The 21,780-nt window shown below is 45.9% G+C and overlaps 1 protein-coding gene across 2 annotated transcripts in view; it reads left to right on the forward strand.

Annotated features, from left to right (window-relative positions):
* USP49 (ubiquitin specific peptidase 49) overlaps positions 1 to 17,117 on the forward strand; it is a 758,970-nt gene extending 741,853 nt beyond the window's left edge. For both annotated transcript variants that reach the window (XM_078644724.1, XM_078644726.1), the window contains one exon: positions 13,996 to 17,117. In XM_078644724.1, the coding sequence (XP_078500850.1) occupies positions 13,996 to 14,178 (183 nt within the window). In that variant the 3' untranslated portion in view covers positions 14,179 to 17,117. The remainder of the gene's footprint in view (positions 1 to 13,995) is intronic.
* Positions 17,118 to 21,780: the final 4,663 nt, after the last annotated feature.

Consider the following 21,780-nt stretch of genomic DNA (forward strand, 5'->3'; position numbering starts at 1 on the left):
TGTGGTGCGCAAGCAGCCAGGTAGTGCGCTTCGCAGCCCCGTAATTGTGTTGGGAGCGCTATATAAATGTCGCCGATGCGTCCTCTGGGATTAATCACGCGCGAGGCTGGTATCAAACTGGAACGGAAAATCCACAAAATAATTCCGTCTGCTTAAAAGATCGCGCAGCACAGCCCGCAGTGCTCAGTTGTATGATGACGAATTTGCTGCAAGAAATGAAGGCAGGAACCACGCACACAATGTGTTCATTTCCCTCCCCGGGTCAGTCTTAGTCAGCCTGTTTATCAGCGCCGGGCGCCCGTATGCAAACTCTCCCTGCATTCCAAACTCGTGAACTGTTCACGAGGCGCGCGTCGCGATCCGGTCTGCCATGCAATGCTGTGTAGACAAGACCTGGCCGCGCACAACGTTATCCTATTGGGAACCGCTGCGCGCGGCCAGGTCTTGTCTCTGTTCGTCGTTTTTTTCGGCTGAGACACCGACTATAGTTCTCGCTGCGAGAACGCGCTTTTAGCGTTCGTCGTAGCGAGACCTAAAAAGGGTTGTTTAGGCCCTGTACTTGTAGGAAATCTAGACTTTTCTGAGAAGATCCCCACAAGTAATGTCTCTATTGCCTCACCCTGACTATAAACCCAGGGAATGCAAATACTGCTGCACCTTCCCGGCCAAGACTCTCAAGGATGGGAAAGGAAGACTGCTTCTCTGGCTCCAGAAGAAAAATCTGTTTCTGAATCTGCTCTGACAACTGTGTCCTAGTTTCTGCCAATGGTGGTGGTACCAGCATTGACACCGTTGACGGTCACGTCGACAGAAGAAAAAATCCATTTGGGGCCTTCAAAAATACAGGATTTTTCAAAGATATCTCCTTTACCTCCAGCACATCTACTTGACTTTCAGGAGTCTGAAGATGATGGTATGCTAGGCCCTGCGTATAGTCCCTCTCAAGTAAAGGTTAAGTGTCAGGACTCTGAGGCTTGAGGACTTGGGGGACAATGAGGCTTTCTCTTACCTAGCAGGAGAGTATTCATTCACTGATACGGCTACTGTACAATAGCCGGAATCTTTTCAAGAACATTATCCCTATGACGAAGAAGATCCTCGCCATTTTAGAGAACCATCTATTAACGTACCGGTATCGTTGGTGACCGACGCGCGTCATATGTTAAATGAATATTACAGACGCTTTCCTGAGGCTCCGCAACATTCTCCGCCCCCTCATCATGACCCTGTAGAGCATGCAGGACAAGTAACACCTAAGCCCACAAGGGAAAAGTTTTTTTTTCCTCCAGTTATTATTGCTGACGATACTCAAAATGTGGACCAACAACAATTAGAGGAAGGAGAGGTGCACACTGATGTTGACTTCAAGGATGAATGGGATGATTACATAGTTCCCACGCTGTCATCATGAGATGACCGCGTCCAGCAGACTCTCCAGCAGAGTCCAGCAGATTCTCTAGAGAGTCTTTTGGTGGTGGGATATGAATCCTTCCTCCAGCAGACTCTCCCCCTGCTGATAACGGGAGCTTTCATGACCTGCTGGAACAAGCATCGAAGCACTTTGATCTGCTTATGCCAGTTAAACAAACGGAGTGTTTCTTGTATGACTTTAAGCCAGGCACTCAGCGATTCATTAGGGAAATTTCCATAGTGGATTACTTATGGCAAAAAGGTCTTAAACTGATGAGGACACCAGCTACTATCCCAGTGGTGATACCAAAACTGGACAAGAAGTACAAAGCCCCTGATAATTCACCCACATGCCTAATTGGGCATCCTAGGCTGTAATTATGCAAGCCGCAAAAAGAAGAGCAAAAAAAAAACTGCATCTCAGTATTCTGCACCTCCGGATAAAGAAGGTTGCCGGCTGGACAACATCAGAAAAAGGTTTTCCGCTCTGGCGGCTACGTCTATAAGAGCTTCCAACGCTATGGCCATTCTGGGAAGGTACGACCGACAGATGTGATTGGACCGGTCTAAACTACTAGAACAACTGCCATAAGATTAAAAAAAAGGAAGCAAGGGATATCTTATCGGAAGTTGTGAGGGTTTGTACTGAGATTATAGAGATTGCTACGGATAACTCTTCAACTTCCTTTCGTCAAATGGCTGGAGCAGCGGTGCTGACGCGTCAGGGTTGGCTGGAGACAACTAGCTTCCGCCCTGAAGTTCAGGCTAAGGTGTTAGATGTTCCTGTTGATGGCAAGTGTTTATTTGGCAGTCCTATATATGAAGCCCTTCAATCTATAAAGAAAGACACAGACACTGCTAAATCCTTGGCAACGATGCAACAACGTAGTTTCCAGTCCTTTCTGGATAGAGTTCGAGGGCAGTATACACCTAGACCGCAGTTCCAACAGCGGTTTCAACATTACTGTTAGACCTGACACCTTTTGGCGTGGTTCTTCCCCCATCTTTTTGCCTCTGACTCATGTGTTTTGATGCTGTGCTGGATTTCGTGTTTGCTGATTTAGATGCTTTGGACCCTCTGCCACTGCTGATCAGTGTCAGAGTGTAAGTGCTCCCTCTGTAAATTGTGATATTGATTGAATATACCTGATTGGCATATTTGTATCACCACGAAGTCCCTAGTAAAGTGCACTGTGTGTGCCAGGGCTGGTGATGACAAATGCTACTAGTGGGCCTGCAGCGCAGATTGCGCCACCCACATGAGTAGCTTTAAAATGGTGACTTGGGCCTGCCAGCGCAGAGCCTGTGTGCAGTCAGTGACTGCCATGTCAGCCTGGCCAGTGTCCCCACTGGCTAGGCCTAACCCTTCCCTGTCTATGCACATCAGTCACCCCTATGGAAGGCTCAAGGTACCCCCCTGGGCAGGGTGCAGTGTATGGATAAGGTAGAGCATGTACTAGTGCAGGTCACATGCTCTGGTATTGGGCTGCAGCCATCTTATGTGCTCACTGCTGTAAGGCTATCTTGCTCCATAGAGTAACATGGAGGAGGCTGGGCCCATGTGATACCAGCCTATCTTCCCATAGGAACAAGATGGGACATAAGTGAAAGATATCCCTGAACTCAGAATTTAATGACATCTTTTAGTGAAGGGTGTTTTTAAATCCTGTGTTGGAGAATAGCACTTTTAGAAAGTGGCTGTTCTCTTGTCTAAACCTTTCTGTGTGCCTGGGTTTGTGGAATGCCTGCCTGGTCTGGATGTGACAGGGGGGCTGCAGAGCCCCAGAGGAGAGGGTCGGAGCCAGCCCGGGGATGAAAGGGCACATCTGCCTGCCTGGGAGGTGGGAGGAAGGAATGCCTGATAAGTACTGGGCTGTGCCAAGGCCTACCTCTCCCATGTTAGCTCCCTCCCGGTGGTCAACTGACACCTCTGGCCCTGAAGCTGACAGGAAGAAGAAAACCAGAGACACCTCAGTGCTCCGCAACCCCCAGAACTGGTTTAGACTGGACCAAGGGCCTCCATGCACAAAGACTTCAAAGGACTTCAAAGACATTGAGGGGTATAAGGAAAGGACCCCTGACTACAGAAGATTAGATTCTGAAATTCTGCAACCAAGAAGGAACCTCAGCTGGAAGGAGGACGGCTAGAGAACCAAAGGAAGATTGCCTTGCTGTGTGCTCTAAGGGCTGACCTGTTCTACTGTCTACCTGGAAGCTGAGGAGAAGAAAGGGGCTTTGCTGTGTGCTGTGACCCTGCCTACTTGAAACTGCCAAGACTTTGCTGTGTGCTGTGTCTGCAACTTGAATCTCCAAGGGCCTGAGAAGAGCTGGCCTCCTGCTTGGAACCCAGGGCTAAAGGTTCCTGAAGCTTTGCCATAAACTACAGAACGATCACGTGGGGAGCGGCCCCAACCCGTGGGTCCCAATTGCCAGCTGTCTGGAGCTCGCTGTGCTCATCGGCACAGATTCCAGGAGCGAGGAGAGACCGTGGTGTGGTCCTTTAACGAGGATTCTTCCCCTCCTGCTGATTTGGGGGGCCACAGAGACGTCCTGCAGCGATCCCAGGACCCAAGGGAACCTTGCCGCCAAATCACCGACGCGGCCCGGGGCCAGAAAACACCCTCCGTGGATTTCCTAGCGAAGGGGAGCTGAAGCGCCAAAGAACGAAGGCGCCGTGCTCCCATTGGTGGAGGGAGCCGAGCCCCCTCACTAACGCCGCGACGGGATTGGCCCGTGCGGCGCAGCGTCATCAACTGTAGTGGGCCGTGATTGGCCGAAAAATAGCGGAGCGTCACTGCCAGCCTGCCCCGGGAGCCGCTCTGCCATTGGCTAACTCCCGGGCACTGAAGGGGCTCGACCAGAGGGCCGCGACCTGATTGGCCGCAGCGTGGAGCAGCCTGGAAGCCGCCGAGGGAATCGCGACCGGATTACCCCCCCCCCCAGCGAGGAGCCGACCGCCGGAGCAGCTGGCTGACCGTCCTCGCCGAGGGAGTGAGTCTGCGTGCGTTCCCCGCCCCGGGTCTGTCGTCCCCCGAGGTGCTGCATCCCCCGCCGCTCGTTGGATTGTCGAGAGCGGGCGGGAGAGCACCAGGGGACCGGCCGGGGCAAGGAGCGAGTGTGCGCTTCTAGGCGCGAGGCGCCTGAGACCATCCGGTGCACGCGGAAGCCCCCACACCGCAGAAAAGAAGTCCCCCGGATACCGGGGGAGGCGCGCTTGCCGCGCTTGGGGGGCTAAGCGCCTACGAAGGTTGGTGGTGGATAACTTCGCTTTGGCACTGCTTTTTAATGCTCGTTTTGGAGAGTGGAATGAATAGGAATCAGGAGCATTATTTTTAGACTCCTGATCGGAGAGACTAGAGACTATTTTTGTTTGGAACCTGAGACTATTGTTTTAAATGACAAGAACTGCCTATTTACAAGTACCATCCTAGAAATTAAGTGCAACCTGTAAGATAAAATGCTAAGTTGTCTAAAGAAGTGATTATCATGCAACTGCTTCATTTACATGCTGAAACTAGATAAAGCTATATATTTTTATAAAATATACTTACCTGTGTGGTCTCAGTTTGTGGTGGATTGGGGATTATTGTTGTGTTAAGTGCAAATGTTATCCACATTGCCTCTGTTTAGCCTAGACTGCTCGCGTCATGCTACCTAGAGGGTGAGCAGGGGTTATCTCAGAGGGTTATTCCGTCGCCCTGACCGGAACCAGGGGTCCCTACTTGGGCTAAGGTACTTACCTCTGCCAACCAGAGACTCCCGGCTCTAACAATTACCCTCAAAGCACCTATCAAACGTATAATGAACCTTTCAGATCCAGCACTGCATCGTCCTTTTCACAGCTCACTGGTCGTAAAATGCAGCAATCTGCCAGGATAACGCAGGATTCGAATAAAAGGCAATGAGTGTCCCCAGGCCCCTGCCACTGCAGTTCCACAACATTTCGATTCAACATGCTCAATCTTCTTACAAAAATGGATATCGAGCTCGTCGGACTAAAGGGTTTTAGATATCTTCCATCACGGCCACACCCTGGAGTTTGTACAGCATCCTCCAATTACCCCGCCTCCGAAAGTTCCACTTCGTCATCTACCAGATCTCAAGAGGGAAATAAAAACTCTTCTTTCTAAACGCGCCATAGAAAAGGTACCCTTACATCAACGCAGTCAGGGTTTTATTCCTGTTTCTTCTTAATCAAAAAGAAAACTGGGAAATGGAGGCAAGTCTTGGACCTCCAGTTGCTGAACAAATTTATCAAAAACCAATCGTTCAAAATGTTGTCTTTGCGGGAAATCTTTCTTTTTATGGAAAAGGGGATTATCTGTCATCTCTCGATCTTCTCAATGCTTATTTTCACATCCTCATTCATCCCATGCATCAAAGATATCTCAGGTTCGAAGTGGCGGGGTCCCATTATCAGTTCAGAGTGCTTCCCTTCGGTTTGAAATCTGCTCCCAGGGTCTTCACCAAATGCATGGGTCCGATAGCTGCCTTTCTGAGACGTTCAGGTCACCACGTATTTCCCTACCTGGCCGGCTGGTTAATAAAAGCTCCTTCGTTTGAGGCAGCCAGAAGCTCTGCTCAAACTTGCTGCATCTTTTCCAATATCTGGGTCTTGACCCCCATCTAGAAAAGTCTTCTCTTATTCCTTCCAACTCTCTGACTTTCCTAGGAGCTCATCCAACGATATGATCCAAATTACAGCAACTATGAAAACTGCGATGTCTTGGTGAAAGACCAAGGAAAACCTTACTCAGGATCTTTCTTTCATTCACTCAACTCCTCAGTTCGTGATGACGTGGGATGCGTCCATGGAGGGTTCGGGGGCTGACCTCCAAGAGCTACAGGTGCACAGAAAGTGGTCCAAACAGGAGTTAAAATGTCACATAAACCTTCTAGAGTAAAGAGCAGTGTTCTTGGACCTGAAAGCTTCCTTGCCTCGGATTCAGGGATCTCCGGTTCTAGTCCGGACGGACAACACTACCGCCATGTTCTAGCTCCAAAAACAGGGTGACACGAGATTCAAGCTCTCTCTCTTCAAGCTCAGCAGATTTGGGATTGACTTCTACTCAATCAAATCTCACTACAAGTGGAGCATGTGCCAGGGGTTCACAATCAGTGTGCCGACTCTCTCAGCAGGGTATCCAAACAGTACCACGAATGGGAGCTCAACGACCAGATGTTGCAGATGGTCTTTCAGTCTTAGGGCTCCCCAACATTAGATCTGTTCGCTACGTACCTCAACAAAAAGTGCACCTTTTACACAAGCAGAACTCCTCAACCGGGATTGTGGGGAGACCCTCTTCTGCTTACTTTGACTGGAAAATTTGCCTACGCCTCCCCCCCCCCTATTTCCTCTCATTCCTCGAGTTCTCCAAAAAGTGAAACTGGAGCCGTGCTGTCTCATTTTCATCGCTCCCGAGGGGCCAAGGAAATTTTGGGTCACAGAGCTACTTCGCCTATCCGAGTGCACTCCGATTCTCTTTCCTCCGAGAGGATCTTATTTACATGGACAAGAGGCAAGTGATCCATCCTCAAATTCTCTGTCTTCACTTGTCGTCATTGCTCCTCACTTCGCTGAATTTGGGAATTTAAACATACCTAATGATTGCAAGGCAATTTTTCAAAATTTTCTAGCTCCTTCCACGCTCAAGTGTTACTCTGCTAAATGGAAAAGGTTCTGTGTATGGTGTATCGCTCATTCATTACATCAACTTTCATCCTCTCCGGAGCAAGTATTGCTCTATCACTTGCACCTAGCCAAGGCGGGACTCTCGCATTCCTCCATTAAGATCCACCTTGATGCAATTTCTAGATAAGGAATTTCTGAAACGCCTCTTCAGGGCCTACACATCGGTTAAAACTCCTCCCGAGCTGTGGCAAATAAATCCAGTTCTGTCGCAACTAATGCATTCCCCATTTGAGCCTATACACAAATGTGACTTAAAATTTCTCTCTTGAAATTGGCCTTTCTCTTGGCCATTACCTTAGCCAGATGTATCAGCGAAATTCAAGTATTCACTGTAAACGTACCATATCTTAAATTTCTGGCAGACAGAGTTATTCTACGTACTAATCCTTCAATCATACCAAAAGTGCCATCATCTTATCACCCCAACAAGCCTATAAGTTTGCCTATATGGTTTCCAAATCCATCTTCGGTGACGGAAAAATCGCTCCATTTTCTGGACTTCAAATGCCGTTTGAAATGTTATCTACAAAGAACAAGATCCTTTCATAAGTCTTCTCAACTGCTGATTTCTTACTCTGCACCCAGAAAGGGACTCGCCCTAATTAGGGCCAGTATTGCTTACTGGGTCACTTTAACTATTGTCTTCTACCATGAAAATGCTGGACATCCATTGCCTGCAAGGGTTCAGGCCCAATCGACGAGAAAGACAGCAACTCATTCAGCCCTGTTTGTGGGTGCTTCTCTTCCTGACATATGCAGGTTAGCTACGTGGGCGCACGTTCAGAAAGCATTACTTCCTGGATGGTTGGAGAAAGGCAGATATAGCAGTGGGACAAGCGGCACTTCGCCATCTCTTTGCCTAAGGTAGGCAGCTTGTAGCCATCATAATTTCTTTATTTACTTATTTGTTTATTCCTGTAGATCTATTTGATTGTTATCATTACTTGCATTAAGTGAATTCTGATTATATATGTTTTTCTCTGGAGCTGTCATAGTGGGATTGTTCGCCTTTATAAATTAATAATACTGCTCTTTAATCTGATTCAAGCATGTGAAACTATAAAAGATACAATGCTGGAGAAAACATGTTACTTATCTGTACACTGTGGTTCTACAGTATTGATATGTTTTATAGATTCACATGCGACCCGCCCTCCTCCCCGGTTAGGTTCACCATTTTACCTCAGAGTAATATATAATATTTTCACTGAAAAAACCATAGGTTTCAGGGGCGTTATAGTTAGCTGGACATTTCACTCGTACAAAACCATTGAAATTCCCCCATTATAGTTAGTTCAGCTAGCTATAACTCGCACGCCCGCAATGCCCTGCTGATGGCGTCGCATATTACATCACTCATGCCATGGTTAGTGACATCACTCATGACATCTCAGATGACATCACTCATGACATCATCCAGTGAAATGTGTATTTTTCTGAAAATTAAATATGTTTTATATATGTATATCTCAAGGTCGATGGAAGAATACATGGGTATATTAGTATCTAAGTGGATGATTTTTTATGTAAAATGGATTGTATAACGGACTGATTAACGTAAGTTAGTGAATACATGGGTTAGTGAGTAATGTTTACATATGTAAATATCTGTATCAGTTTCACTTTGTGTACAAGTGACTACATGGGTTGGTGAGTAGCTACACAAGTGTCTATATGGGTTATTACTTGTTTTTCGAGTATCAGTATGAGTGTCTGAGTGTCTGTATGGTTCAGTGGGGGTATTACTTAGTGCATACATGCAAGAATGAGTGAGTCACTCTGTGTTGAAGACAGTATGTGTGCAGGAGTGTATGGGTGAATGAGTGTGTGTAGGGGTGCGTTAGTGAGTGAATGACTGTCTCAATAGTGTATTTAAAAGTAACTACATATATTTTAAACTAGTATATGTGAGTATTGGTGTATATAAGTGAGTACATGTGAGAGTGAGAAATTGGAGGAGTTCCTGTATTAATAAGTATGTGTTTCTGTAAGTGATTGTTCAAAAGAGTAAGTATGTGTAAGTTTCTGTAGAAGTAAGTGTGGTTTGTGTGTGTATAACTGTATATGCAAGTAAATGGATGTTGGATTCTTTATTAGCATGAGTGACTATGTGTGTGAGTAACTCTATGGATAAGTGGCGGTGTGTAACAGGATGTATAGGTGTATGAGTACATATGATGAGTGAGTACATGTATGATGACTTTATAGGACTGTTGGTGAATGAGTGGATGTGTATGTAGATCTTAGAATTACTGAATAGGTTGTTGTAACTGGTATTGGTATGTCCATTGATTTGAAAATGTAAGTTTCTATTTTTGTATGTGTGTATCAAAGGTTATATTAGGGTGAGAGGAGGTCTGCCACTCTATCACAAAGATGGTCATCAGTGATGTCACTGAACATGTCATGAGTGATGTAATATGTGACGTCATAAGCAGTGCATTGCGGGCGCACGAGTTATAGTGAGCTGAACTAACTATAATGGGGGAATTTCAATGGTTTTGTACGAGTAAAATGTTCAGCTAACTAGAACGCCCCTGAAACGTATGTTTTTTTTCAGTGAATTTCTAAGGTTTTTTTAAATGATAATTTCTAACTTTAACATGACTGAAACCTATGGTTTTTTTAAGTGAATTTCAAAGGCTTTTTAAATGCTGTTGAATCAAAGCAGATTTTCCCCAGATATCCTCAAGCACTGCTTTGGCGTTAGTCGCCTTTAATTCAATCGTAATCATCAAATAAAGAGGCGGGCGCTGGAATCTGGAACGCAGGAAACAGATTTATTCTTCGAAGGAAAAAACGTCAAATCGGACAAGCAGAGTGTCGTCTCGAGGTGCTCTAACTGCATCTCTGTGGCCTGGCCTTTTATACAGTTTTGTAACGTTTTATTGCAGTGTAACACATTCCTGACATTACTTTGATGCATTGTAAACCAACTTTGGAATCCCCGCTTCAGGCCCGTTCCCACACATACCAACAGTACTGTACCCCCACCCCGGTTACAGTAGGTGATTGCTATCGCATTGCTGGGCATTCCGGCAGGAGCTGAAATACGCGCAATCGGTCGGATCTCATGGGGTTGTGGCATTGATTAATTCTGGCTCCTTTGATGAGAGGTGGAATCCTACTGTATGGGGCAATACACTGTATCCGCAGGGGTTGGTTATGGCCTGGGATCGGATCGAACAGCCAGGTGCAGGGGAGGAGATTATCGAAGGGCCTGTTCATGTGACAGGGATGAAAGGGTATGTGGGCTCGGCACGGGAAGTGGTCCCGGGGCAGGGTCGCGCTGAGGATGGTTTATGACTCTAGCATGTGCTTGGGGGCTGCCAGCGCGGGGGGGATGATCGCGGGGTCGGGGAGACGCGCAGGCGATCAGCAATGTTACGAAAGTGGTCACAGTGTCTAAAATGGCTGCCATTTACGTGCTCGCAAAAGGGCCTAAGTGGGACAAGATGGCGCCGGTAATGTTCACTTCGCAATCTAATATTTAACAATGCTAGTTTCTAACTATGCCTACAGAGGTAGGACATGTGAAGAAACAAGAAAAAACGCACAGAAAGAAAAAAAAGAAATGCAGAAAGAAGCAACAGAAGTCCTTAAAGACGAAGAAAAGTGCAGGAAGAAGAAAAACGTGCAGAAAGAACAAACAGAGGAACAGAAAGAAGCCTTGTTGCAAAATCATCCTGTACCCTCAACTTTTTCAGACAGGTACTGCTGGTAACGGAGTCTGACTAACCAGACCTAGAGCGAGTGTTATGTTAAAAGACAATTGGAATACAGGGAAAACACCTACAAACACTAGGGAACACTATGCGTTGGGGTACTCCTGTGATTAGCATAACCTCCTCTGTAAGCACCTAGTATATAATATGGCAGGGGGATCAAAACTACCTCTTAAAACGCGCCACGGGGTGCGTTTGCACACTGGTGAAGGGAGGGGTGCCTGAGATGACATGTGTGCAAACACGACCAGTGGGAGTTTTAAGTTGGAGGATAAAGTCCCCTTGAATCCTGATGGTCCCTGGGGGCCAATTAACCCACCAGGTATGTCCAGTAAGTACCACAGAGTTCCACTGCAGAGAGGTGTAAAATGCGGCATGACCTCGGACCACCTCTCTGCAACGCAGCTATGTGATGCTTACTGGAGGTACATGGTGGACTAGTTGGACCCAGGGACTCTCAGGATTAAAGAGGACTTAATTCCCCAGCTTAAAATGTGCCACAGGGCGTGTTTACACACGTCACCTAAGGCCCCGTCCCCTCCCTACACCACTGTGTAAACACGCCCTTTGGCCGTTTTAAGTTGGGAGATTAAGTCCCCATGAATCCTGAGAGTCCCTAAGGTCCAACTAGCCCACTAGGTACCTCCAGTAAGCGCCACAGAGCTGCGTTGCAGAGAGGTGTAAAAAGGGGCACAGCCTAGACCACCTCAGTATTGAAGGGGAATTAACTCCCCAACTTACAACTCGCCAACTTTGCACAATGGTGAAGGAAGGGGGTGGGCCTGAGATGACATGTCTGCAAACACGCCCTGTGGCGCGTTTTAATTTGGGGAATTAATTCCTCGTCAATCCTGAGGGTCCCTGGGGGTCAACTAGCCCACCAGGTACCTCCAGAGAGCTGTGTTACAGAGAGGTGTTCAGAGGCCACACCCCTTTCTACAACACCCTGGAATGCAGCTCCGTGGCGCTTACTGGAGGTACCTGGTGGACAAGTTGGATGCCCCCCCATGTTAAAAATTAAAGCCCCGGGGTGGCGGTCCCCAGGGCTTGGGGGGGAGTCGGAGGGCGGGGGGCTTGGATGCCGCCCCCACGTTAAAAATTAAAGCCCCGGTGGGTGGCGGTCCCCAGGGCTGCGGGGGGGGCGTGAGCCCCCCGCAAATATTTTCTGAAAGCCCCGGGAGTGGCGGTCCCTGGGTCTTGGGGGGGGCCTTTGAGCCTCCCCACCCAATGAATTCAAAAGCCCCGGGGTGGCGGTCCCCGGCAGCTGGGGGGGGCCTTTAGGCCCCCCATTACAATAAAAGATTACCCCCGGGATTTGGCCCACCTGGGGACTAAATATTAACGAAGCGCCGGAGTCCGCTCTTCGTTTTTTTTTCTTTTCAGCGACTGGATCCGCCCACCCAGCACGGATTTTACTGATTTTTAAAAAAATTGCTTTTGGGGGGCCAAGCAGGCCTAGGGGGGTCAGGGTGTTTCTACCCTGCCCCCTTTTCTTGTTTTGCGCACTTGTTTCACTGATTTCTTGTGCCTGCTTCTACCGAGGCACAAGATTGCTGCCAACACTTCCTGCTTTGGAGTGTTGACAGCCAAGTAGCATGAAGCTTGTGATCTGGAGGGTGCGCAGAACCTGCGTGGCCATAGATACCGAAACTTTTTTACTTTTGATTTTCTCAGCAACTACTGAACGAATTTACACCATTTAACAAAAAGGGTTCTACCTGAACCAAGGGCTACTTTTTTGCCAAATTTGGTGTAATTCCGTTCAGCAGCTTGGGCTGTAGCAACCATTTTGTGCTGTCCGGGACTAGAAGGCTGGTACCGGGAATACTGAGAGCCTAACGGAGTGCTCTCCCAGTGGGTGGAATCCTACCTATCACATCGGTAACGGTGTGGAGGTATGATTCCAACATGTTTGACACCAAACATGATAGGGTTTGTTGCAGCCGTTTTGAGATGGTCATCACGCGGTCACGTAATGCCTCTCGATATTAGTATATGGCTGCTTCACTGACAATCTGGGAGAATGGACTACGTAGACTGCAGGGGAACCCTGCTCATGCAGGGGCACCCTCTCACTTAGAACCAAGCACCCTGCCCTAGGATTGTAAAGGCCGCTGTAGGGGTGACCTATATGTTTTAAGTGCAGTGACTCTTACATATAGTAAACCTATATCTGTCGTAAGTGGTGCATGTACCACTTTACACAGGCTGCAATGGCAGGCCTGTAGTTTCATTTTGAATGGTCTCTCATGGGTGGCATAATACGTGCTGCAGCCCATAGAAGACCTCTGGGGTACCTATGCTCTGGGTACATGGGTACCATAATCTAGGGACTGACAAGGGTACACCAGTATCCATTTTGGAGTGTACCTAAGTACATAACATAACAGTTTAGGGAGAAAGGAGATTGACCAGGGCCCTGATTAGAAGGATCCCAGTCAGACTAGTCAACAATAGCATCACATCAAGCAAAAAGTGGGAGTAACCATAAGAAGCAGATCCTACTTTCCTGTAATGTTGATTACTGAGATACTGTTGTTTTAAAGACTCATTGGATATGTAGTCAGTCTGTTGTTCTATTGTAAGGTATTGATTAGCAATAAATGAAGGCAGTGAATTACATACATCTTACCTCCGTATCCTGACACAGAAATGTGTAACTGACTATATTGTGATTAGATTTTGTGGATGCATGATCAGCAGCTGAGTTATTGTTGGGTATGATTTCCGAGATCTGCGTGACAGCTTGAAGATCAAGTAAACACGTGATTGGCTCCCTAAAGCTTGTGCATCGCTTTCATTCACTGCCTTTGCTGTTTAGCTATGCAATTGGTTTTCTGACAATTTTAAAGAAATGTAACTGGCTGTGTGGTAATGATTTAGATGTATAATTAGCTGGCTTGTGGTTATTAGATGGATTGATTGGCTGCATGGGGATTATGTAGACGGTAACAATTACTAAGATTTGCAATTGGCTGTTGATATATTTTGTTGCTCAGTGACTGTCTACTTGGTAATATTGCACTGACACCCTGGTAATATTGCAGCACTAGGATAGTTATATAGTGATAATGTAGATCTGCAATAGGCTGCATGATAAATATTTATATATCTAATTGGTTGCTCAATGATTATCTAAACCTATAATTATCTTTCTTTTTCTCACAGGAATACGAGCAGAACTGCCGGACGTTTTTCTTGGTGGCAGCGATGTTATTGGAGCGAGAGCCTTCGATTGAGCAGACGGTGGTGTCTGCTTTGAGAAAGACCTTGCGTGAACTAAGCAAGCAGTGCGTGCAGGAACTCCAGAACTTTATTGAGCGCTATGATATGGGTATCATCAGGCGCTAAACTTCAGATAAATAATTGAGCCCTAGGGCTATGGTGCACTGTCTTGAATGTGCAAAGAATTATCAGGCCAGCTACTCTTCAGCACTGAGAAGGAGGGTGTACACCAACAAATGGCAGTGGGTGAGAAATGGTTGGCCCCAAAAATCTCTAGAAGTAGCTTCTTTGCCAAGATACAAGGAAGGTACACTGCAAAGAGCACCTAGCTATCTTTTCCTAGAAGTCTCAACAACCCATATAGAAATAGGGTGCGTTCAGAGCAGCCTGATGCTGAAGAAAAGTCAAACTGGCTAGGGCAGATAGTCACACTTGGATGTGACGGACTGCCCCAGCTATGCCCGCCTTGTCAGGGTCATTTGTCTGGCAGGGAACGCCTCTAATATCCCTTTTTGACCAGTTGGATTTGAAGGAGTGGTGGCCTCAATGTTGAGGAGAAAACACTAACCGCTAACCTCTCCTGCCCTAAGGACACAATTTCACAATGTTTTGTGTAGGTTTTATTTTGATATTGAAATAAAGCTGGTTTTGTTTTAAAAAAGACAGCTGCTAAACGTACGTGTTTGCTTAGTACATTGCCTGTAGCAAAAGAGATGCCTTTAATGTGTGGAGGATGATGATGAACAAGCATTGCCAAAGCCAAAATATTTGATTTTTAATTTTGTTTTGATCCTATGACAGTTGAAGTGAGATCATAAAAAGACTGAACTAAAATATACTGATATAAAGAGAAAGGCATGACTGTGTGTGCCTTACATGTAGAAAATAGTCAAGAATAACCCTTTCTGTTGATCTTGAGGGTAGGCTAAGTCTGTTGAGAGATCAAGGAACTAATCAAACATGGGGTAGGATGCTTAGCGGGTTTGAGACTTTGGAGCCTGGATATCGAATTTAATGGGACATTGACTTGACAGAGTATGACAGGAGCCAAATGGGTGCTTGATATTGTACAGAACTGTTACAGAGTTGATTTCCAGCGATCTACATCCAACATTCCACCCAAGTGGAGAAGGTTCTAGCACTCCTTTCAAAAAGTGCAATAAAGAATGTTCCATAGCAGCATACAAACAGTCATCTATTCCATTTGCCTTCTAGATCTGGTCCAGGCTTAAAAGACAACTCGGATCCAATCCTGCTTCTCAAAACAGCGAACAGTCAAAACAGAAAAAAACGAGATCCTGGTACTCCCAACAGATTGACTTCTACTCCTGACATCGGAATATGGTGTTTTTCATAGATCCGCAAGATGCATTTGTTATGTCATGTTAATAGAAAAAACAACAGCAGGCAATTTTTCCCTTCTGCGTGGTGAATCAACACTTTCAAATCAAGGTGTCCGTCTGGCCAGAAGGTCGCTCCCAGGCAATTCTTTCAGTGCGTGATAGCAGTGATAACTTTTTTGAGCTGCTACGTGACCTTTTAAATTCTTATTTAGATGAAGACTTCTTATAGCCACAAAGCACTTTGGGTTCTGTAAATGACAGCAGAGTTTCTCCGCAGCCCAGGTCTACAGATCAATTATGATAAATCAACATTGATGTTGGTCCTGATGCAGCAGGAAGCTCACCAAATTGAATTTACCCTATAAAAAACTTGATTTCACTCGGTCCATTTCAATATCTTCACCCTAAGTCTCACCCTAGTCTTAATCATTTCTCTGATTTCTAAAATACCATGCTCCCCCGGTAGATTTTTTTGTTGAGCAGACAAGGACTGAAATACTAGAAACGTGAACAATTATTTATGAGGACCTCGAATAAATAATTGTTACCTCAGACCATAATTACCTCAGACCTTAACTAAATACTTTCTCAGCCACAGATGCACACACATTGAGACAAGAAATCTATCCAAAAGAAGGAAACAAAACCGATCAAGATAACTCATGAAAAACATTTCTCTAAAGCCTCGTATTGCATGTGCAAGTCAAGGAAAAAAACATTTCAGCTGGAAAATCCCCTGTGGAGAGAAACAGGACACATTTGAGGTTCAGTTATTAGTCAAATAAAGAAAGCTGATCAGTTCAGATTAGTCTTCTGTTAGATCTGGTCAAGTCTGATCTGCAGCACCAATGCCACAGTCTGAACCAGATAACCTCTCAGCCAAAAGGTTATTTCCCTGCACACTTAACCAGCCGGAAAATACAGGATTCGAGGTCACCGTTGGATATAGTTCAGATCACAAAAATCTATTCAACCAGTGTGGATGGAAAGGAACTTAGGAAAGATAATAGGAATTAAAAGTCTGTCAGACAGCATACCAGGCGGAAAGGAAAAAGATAGACAGCAGCCCCACTCCTCCTCTGATGAGACAATTATACCTCAAGTGTTCCAGGTTTACAACCTTTAACGTATTCATTCCATCAGTTAATGGGGTTCTCATTGGTCACTCAAGGTGGTCTGTTGTGGGGTGATCAGCGAAACACACAAATCCGGATGCATTAAGTAATTCTTTTTCCAAATTTCATTAAGTTCATTTGTGTTCCCATTTCTTAATTTCCACAGAAGTAGGTGGAGTTTTAATGTGCTTACAGTTCGTCCATTCCCAGGCGCTTTTACCTGGGTTTGCAACAGTATTGTTACATTTCTATTGAATGTTTCTTAGTGAGAAGTGAGTCCTTTGTTAGCAGCGACAGAAATGCAACTCCACAGAAAGTTCTCAAATTTTGTCTGAATCACTACCTGTTATTTCCATTATAGTTCACACATTTTCCTGTATGCATTTCGATTCTCTCCGTTATAACAGCTACAGCTTCTAATAGGTTCTACATCTTAATATTGGGTACTACTAAAAAGAAAATTCACAAACACTGTTTGTACGTTATCATTTTTCAAAACAAATTAGCGTGTCACTCTCAAAACATGTTATTTTTTAGATGTTACAAAAACTCCATAATGCGTACATATAATTTAAGTTACGATGCATATAAAAATATTATCACACAACTCTGTTAACGATGTTTTATTTTCTCATAACTCATAAATACGCTCAGGTGTAGTTCTCATGTTATTTCTTTTATTTGTTTGCATTTTCGTAACTTCATGTAGAACACTTTGCTTGGTTTAATGATGCCTTATGTATTTGCACGTTTTGTCGTCTTAGCAGGTTAACACATCAGATAATATCTAGCTCAATCAATCCCACCTTTGATGGCAATTCAAGCCATCACACAATCTTATCTCATTGTCAATTGATCACATTCTGATGTCTACATTTGTTTCAACCTAGCCTGTTTAAAATTTTTCATATAGTCATCGCAACCACATTGCCTATTTTCTTATTCAATTTCTGCTCTATTTCTTTTATTCCCTTTAGTTTCTCCTTCAACTTCTTTATGCTTACAGTAACAATATATCAATATTATGATTAGTAAGCCAATAGGAATAGTCATTAGTGGTGTCGGTATTTTTCCCACTAGACTTCCTCCCAGTGCCGCAAACCAATTTCCCACAGATGAGAATCTCTTCCCAATGGTTTCCCAATCACCATCAGCCTTTAGCTCTGTTAGTTGTTTCCCTAAGTTAGTAATGTTGCTAATATATGTCCGCAAATCTTTACCTTTGTCAGGCATACAAGTACAGCACTGGTGAACCGTTAACATAAGACAGACTCCGCCTTCTTTTGATAGACAAACATCTAAAGCAGGCCGGTTTTGTAAAACCATAGATTAGATGGCAACCATTTCTGTATCTATGATAAGAAATCCACCTGCAGTATCAGTTGACAGCCAATCTACTACAGTTGAAAGTTTCCAGATTTTGTGTGAATTTAATATCTGATAGAGACATCTAGCTGCACATTCCTTAACTTTGAATTCCCCCCCAGGCGCTAGTGTGGATCGGGAAATATTTCAGCAGTACCTCTGCGCGCCAGGGGATGGCGTTGTACGCCTCCGCTGTGATGTAGTCTCCGGATGTGATGTCAGTGGAGCCATATATGTCCCCTCCGGCACGCAGACGTCAGTTTCTTCTTCTCCGTGCTGCAACCCGAAGCCGGAGATGTGTATCTCTGCCCTTTTTTCGGCCTCCTGTAACGAAATTGGTTAGGACGGGGCTCAGAGCCCTGGGCCAGGAGAGGACAAAGATCTTTACTGTATAAAAAGAGGGCCCCAGACTTTTAGATCATCCATGGAATTCAAGAGGCCTCTTTGCCTAGGAGAAGAGCTGGAGAGACTGAGGAGAAGTACTGCACCTTTGCTGTGTGGGATTGGCCTGCCGTTGCTGTTTCTGCTAAGGAAAGGAGAAGCACTTTGCTGTGTGCTGTGTACCCTGCTTGAAGGAGATCTTCAAGGGACTGTGTGTGCTTGCCTCCTGTTCTGAAGTCTCATGGATACAAAGACATCACCCCCAGCTCCCCTGAACTCTGCTGCTGTGAGTTCTGACCTGCCGAGAGGTGCCTGTGTCCGTTTTGGACCTCTGGAGGTTGTTGCTGCTGTTTGGGAGCTGGAAGGGAGAAGGAACTTGAAAAACTACAAAAACGACGTATATCTCTTCTTGCGGCTGTTTTTCTGACGCACGGCACTAGAACAATTTCCACACATTGCCGTGCCGAAAACCGGCACAGCGTCTATCGCCGCCACAAGAATCGACGCATCGAGGGGTCGTGGCTGAAGAAAACTGCTGCCTTGCCGCCGCCTCATCGATTACCAGTGCATCCCCGAATTCCACGTATCGCTCCTGTGCGACAAGTTTTCCTGACACATCACCTGCGGACCGGAACCGCCATGAAGAATCGATGCATCACTTCCCCCTACAGACCGGATTCGACGCATCACTTCTCTTGCGTGCAGCAGAACTGTTGCATCGCCTCCCCAAGGTCTTAGTAACTGACGCATCACTTTGTTTTTGACGCTTCTTCACTCTGCAGCTTTTTGGCCTTGTGAATTTTGACGCAACTACAGGTACTTTGTGTAAAAGTCACCCATCCATAGTTTCTATGGTACAAGTTCTTGAAACCTTTTGAAAGTCATATATTTTTAACGTGTATGTTGGTTTTTTGTCATTTTGGTCTTAAGTTTAGATAAAGATATATTATTTTTCTAAACTGGTGTGGTGTCCATTTGTGGTGTTTTTACTATGTTACTGTGAGTTTTGGTACAAATACTTTACACATTGCCTTTGGGATAAACCTGTCTGCTGATACCAAACTACCAAGAGGGTAAGCAGGGGTTATCTAAAGTGCAAGCAAGGGTCCCTATTTGGACAAAGGTACCTACCTCTGCCAACTTGAGACCCCATTTCTAACAGTCCACTTATCGCAAAATGATTCAACAAGGCAATAGTGTCATAGACAAAGCCTCTTTTGTACCAGATGCGATCGGCATATCTTCTATGGACGGCACCAGCACAGAGTGATTTGTCATTTCCAATGATTCCAAATTTCTCTTTGGTATTTGGTTGAAAATCGAAGAACTTTCTGTATACCCTTGTGGAACTCGGCATCATGCCAAGACAGTTTCTGAACCGGAACGCAAACAAATATTGACTATCCGGATGCAAAGGGATCGAGAAAAAGGCTTGACAAAAGTCAATCACTGAAAACCATTCAGTTTCACCAGGAATCTGGTATAGAATCACAGCAGGATTTGATACAATTGGACAACATGATATCACAATTTTTCTCAAATCCTGAACAATCCTTTATTTCCTGTTTGTTTTTCAAATTCCCATGATAGGTGAATTACACGGGCTTCCCAAAATCTCTCTCAGAATTCCTTGCTCAATCAGAGTTTGGATCAGAGATGTTATCCCTGCAATGGTTTCTGGACTCCAATTATATGCTGGAGTTCTGGGAAATTCTGCATTTGGCTTTACTGTGATTCGAATTGGAGCTACTCCTTTCATCAAATCTTCCTGTAAAGTCCCACACTTCTGGTAAGACAGTATCTCGCAATTAAATGGGTAAATTATTTTCAGTAAGTAAGGCATATAATCTTTCTAGTTCTGTCTTTTGTCTGGCCATTTTAAACACCACATCTTCATCTGCAGTATGGAATTGTATTCCCTTTGGAGTGTAATAGATGGACCACTCATTTTGCACAATAAGTCTCGCCCTAATAAATTCACTGGACTAGAATCACTCACTCACCACAAACTTGTGTAAACATGTTGTGTCACTGGGGTCGATTTTCAATGGTTTGACACTCCTACAGCTTGGATTCTTTCTCCCAAGAGGGGTAGGTTAGGAATTTCCACAGTTCTCACAGTGGAACAGGTAGCACCAGTATCTACAAGGAATGAAATAGGTGTTCTATTTACCTTGCCATCCTCATAGGGACCATTTTTATCTACCTATAAGGATCCACCAAGCACGCATTCTTCCTCCCCTCTCATTCACCGTCATTGGGACATTTCTGAGTCAGTTATTTGTCTGCAATAAATACTGTGATGCCACCTGGACACTCGAATTTACCTGATCATTTGTATGAAACCCCATATTAGCAATGTATCTCTGTACCGGTCCATTCAATTGAGGCATAGGATCTTGCAGAATATTCAGATTGTTGACCTCTCAATCTGAAAGAAAAACGTTAGTTTTAGATTCCTTACCTTCAAATTACCCCCAGGAGTCAGACTGGATCCGGAAAGTTTTTGTCAGCAGTACCTCTGTGCATTGGAAGGGGGCGTCAGTCTGCTATGCGTTCGCTGGTGGCGTTGTGTCGCCGGGATGACGTCGCGGCAGCTACTTAAGACGCCGACACTGCGTGCTGACATCAGTTCTTTCTTTTTCTGCGCCAGCCAGTGCAGATCCGGGAAGATCAGTACCTCCAGTCACTTTTTGACTGACTTTTTCTCTACTTTTCTCGACTTCTTTTTTTAGTCCATTGACTCCTGGTGCACGAGGGATGCCCGGCTTCAAGGCATGCGGCCCCTGTCACCGGCTGATGTCGGTGACGGATCCGCACCGCATGTGCCTCTTTTGCCTGGAGCACGACCACTAGCCCAAGTAGTGCTCCGGCTGCCGGTCGATGGAGCCGAAGGCTTTGCGGAAGCGGTCCCGAAAGCTGCTTGAGCGCCGGCAGTCGGCTCCACGCCATCCGTGAGTCCGGTTGTGAAGGAGGTCGAGGGAGCGGTCGTGGAGCCACCACCATTCGTCCAAGTCATCGAAGTCTTCGGGGTCGGGTAAGTCGAAGCATAAGACGAAGAAGCATCATCACTCTTCGACTTCTCCTTGTCGGTCGGCCGACCCGAGGAGGGATGTGGGTGATGCCCCTCCCAGTGCTCCGCGTGCGGAGCCCGAAGAGTCGACTCCGCGTTTCCCTCCCTTCCCGGGGCCCGGAGCGACTACCGCCCAGCTTTGTACGAGACGATGCTTGCCATCTTTAGGCAGCCTGAACCTGCCGCCGTACCGTGGGCCCCGTGGACTCGGTTGGGGGGCTAGGTCTTCTCCACCAACGGCCCCGGCGCCACAGGCCCTCCTTGGAACCAGGCCTAGGTCCGGATCGGTGCCGGTTGACCGGCTTCCTCTGGCACCATTACTGCATTTGACACCGGCCGGCCCTGGATCCGGACCAGCGTCACCTAATGCCAGATCTGGTGCTGAGAGAGGTTTTTGTGTCCCTCTTGATTCCTGGGGTCCCTTTTCGACCTGATTGGCACCCAGAGGATA

The sequence above is a fragment of the Lissotriton helveticus genome, chromosome 5_1 (genome assembly GCF_964261635.1).
Source record: "Lissotriton helveticus chromosome 5_1, aLisHel1.1, whole genome shotgun sequence".
In the NCBI taxonomy this organism is placed as follows: Eukaryota; Metazoa; Chordata; class Amphibia; order Caudata; family Salamandridae; genus Lissotriton; species Lissotriton helveticus.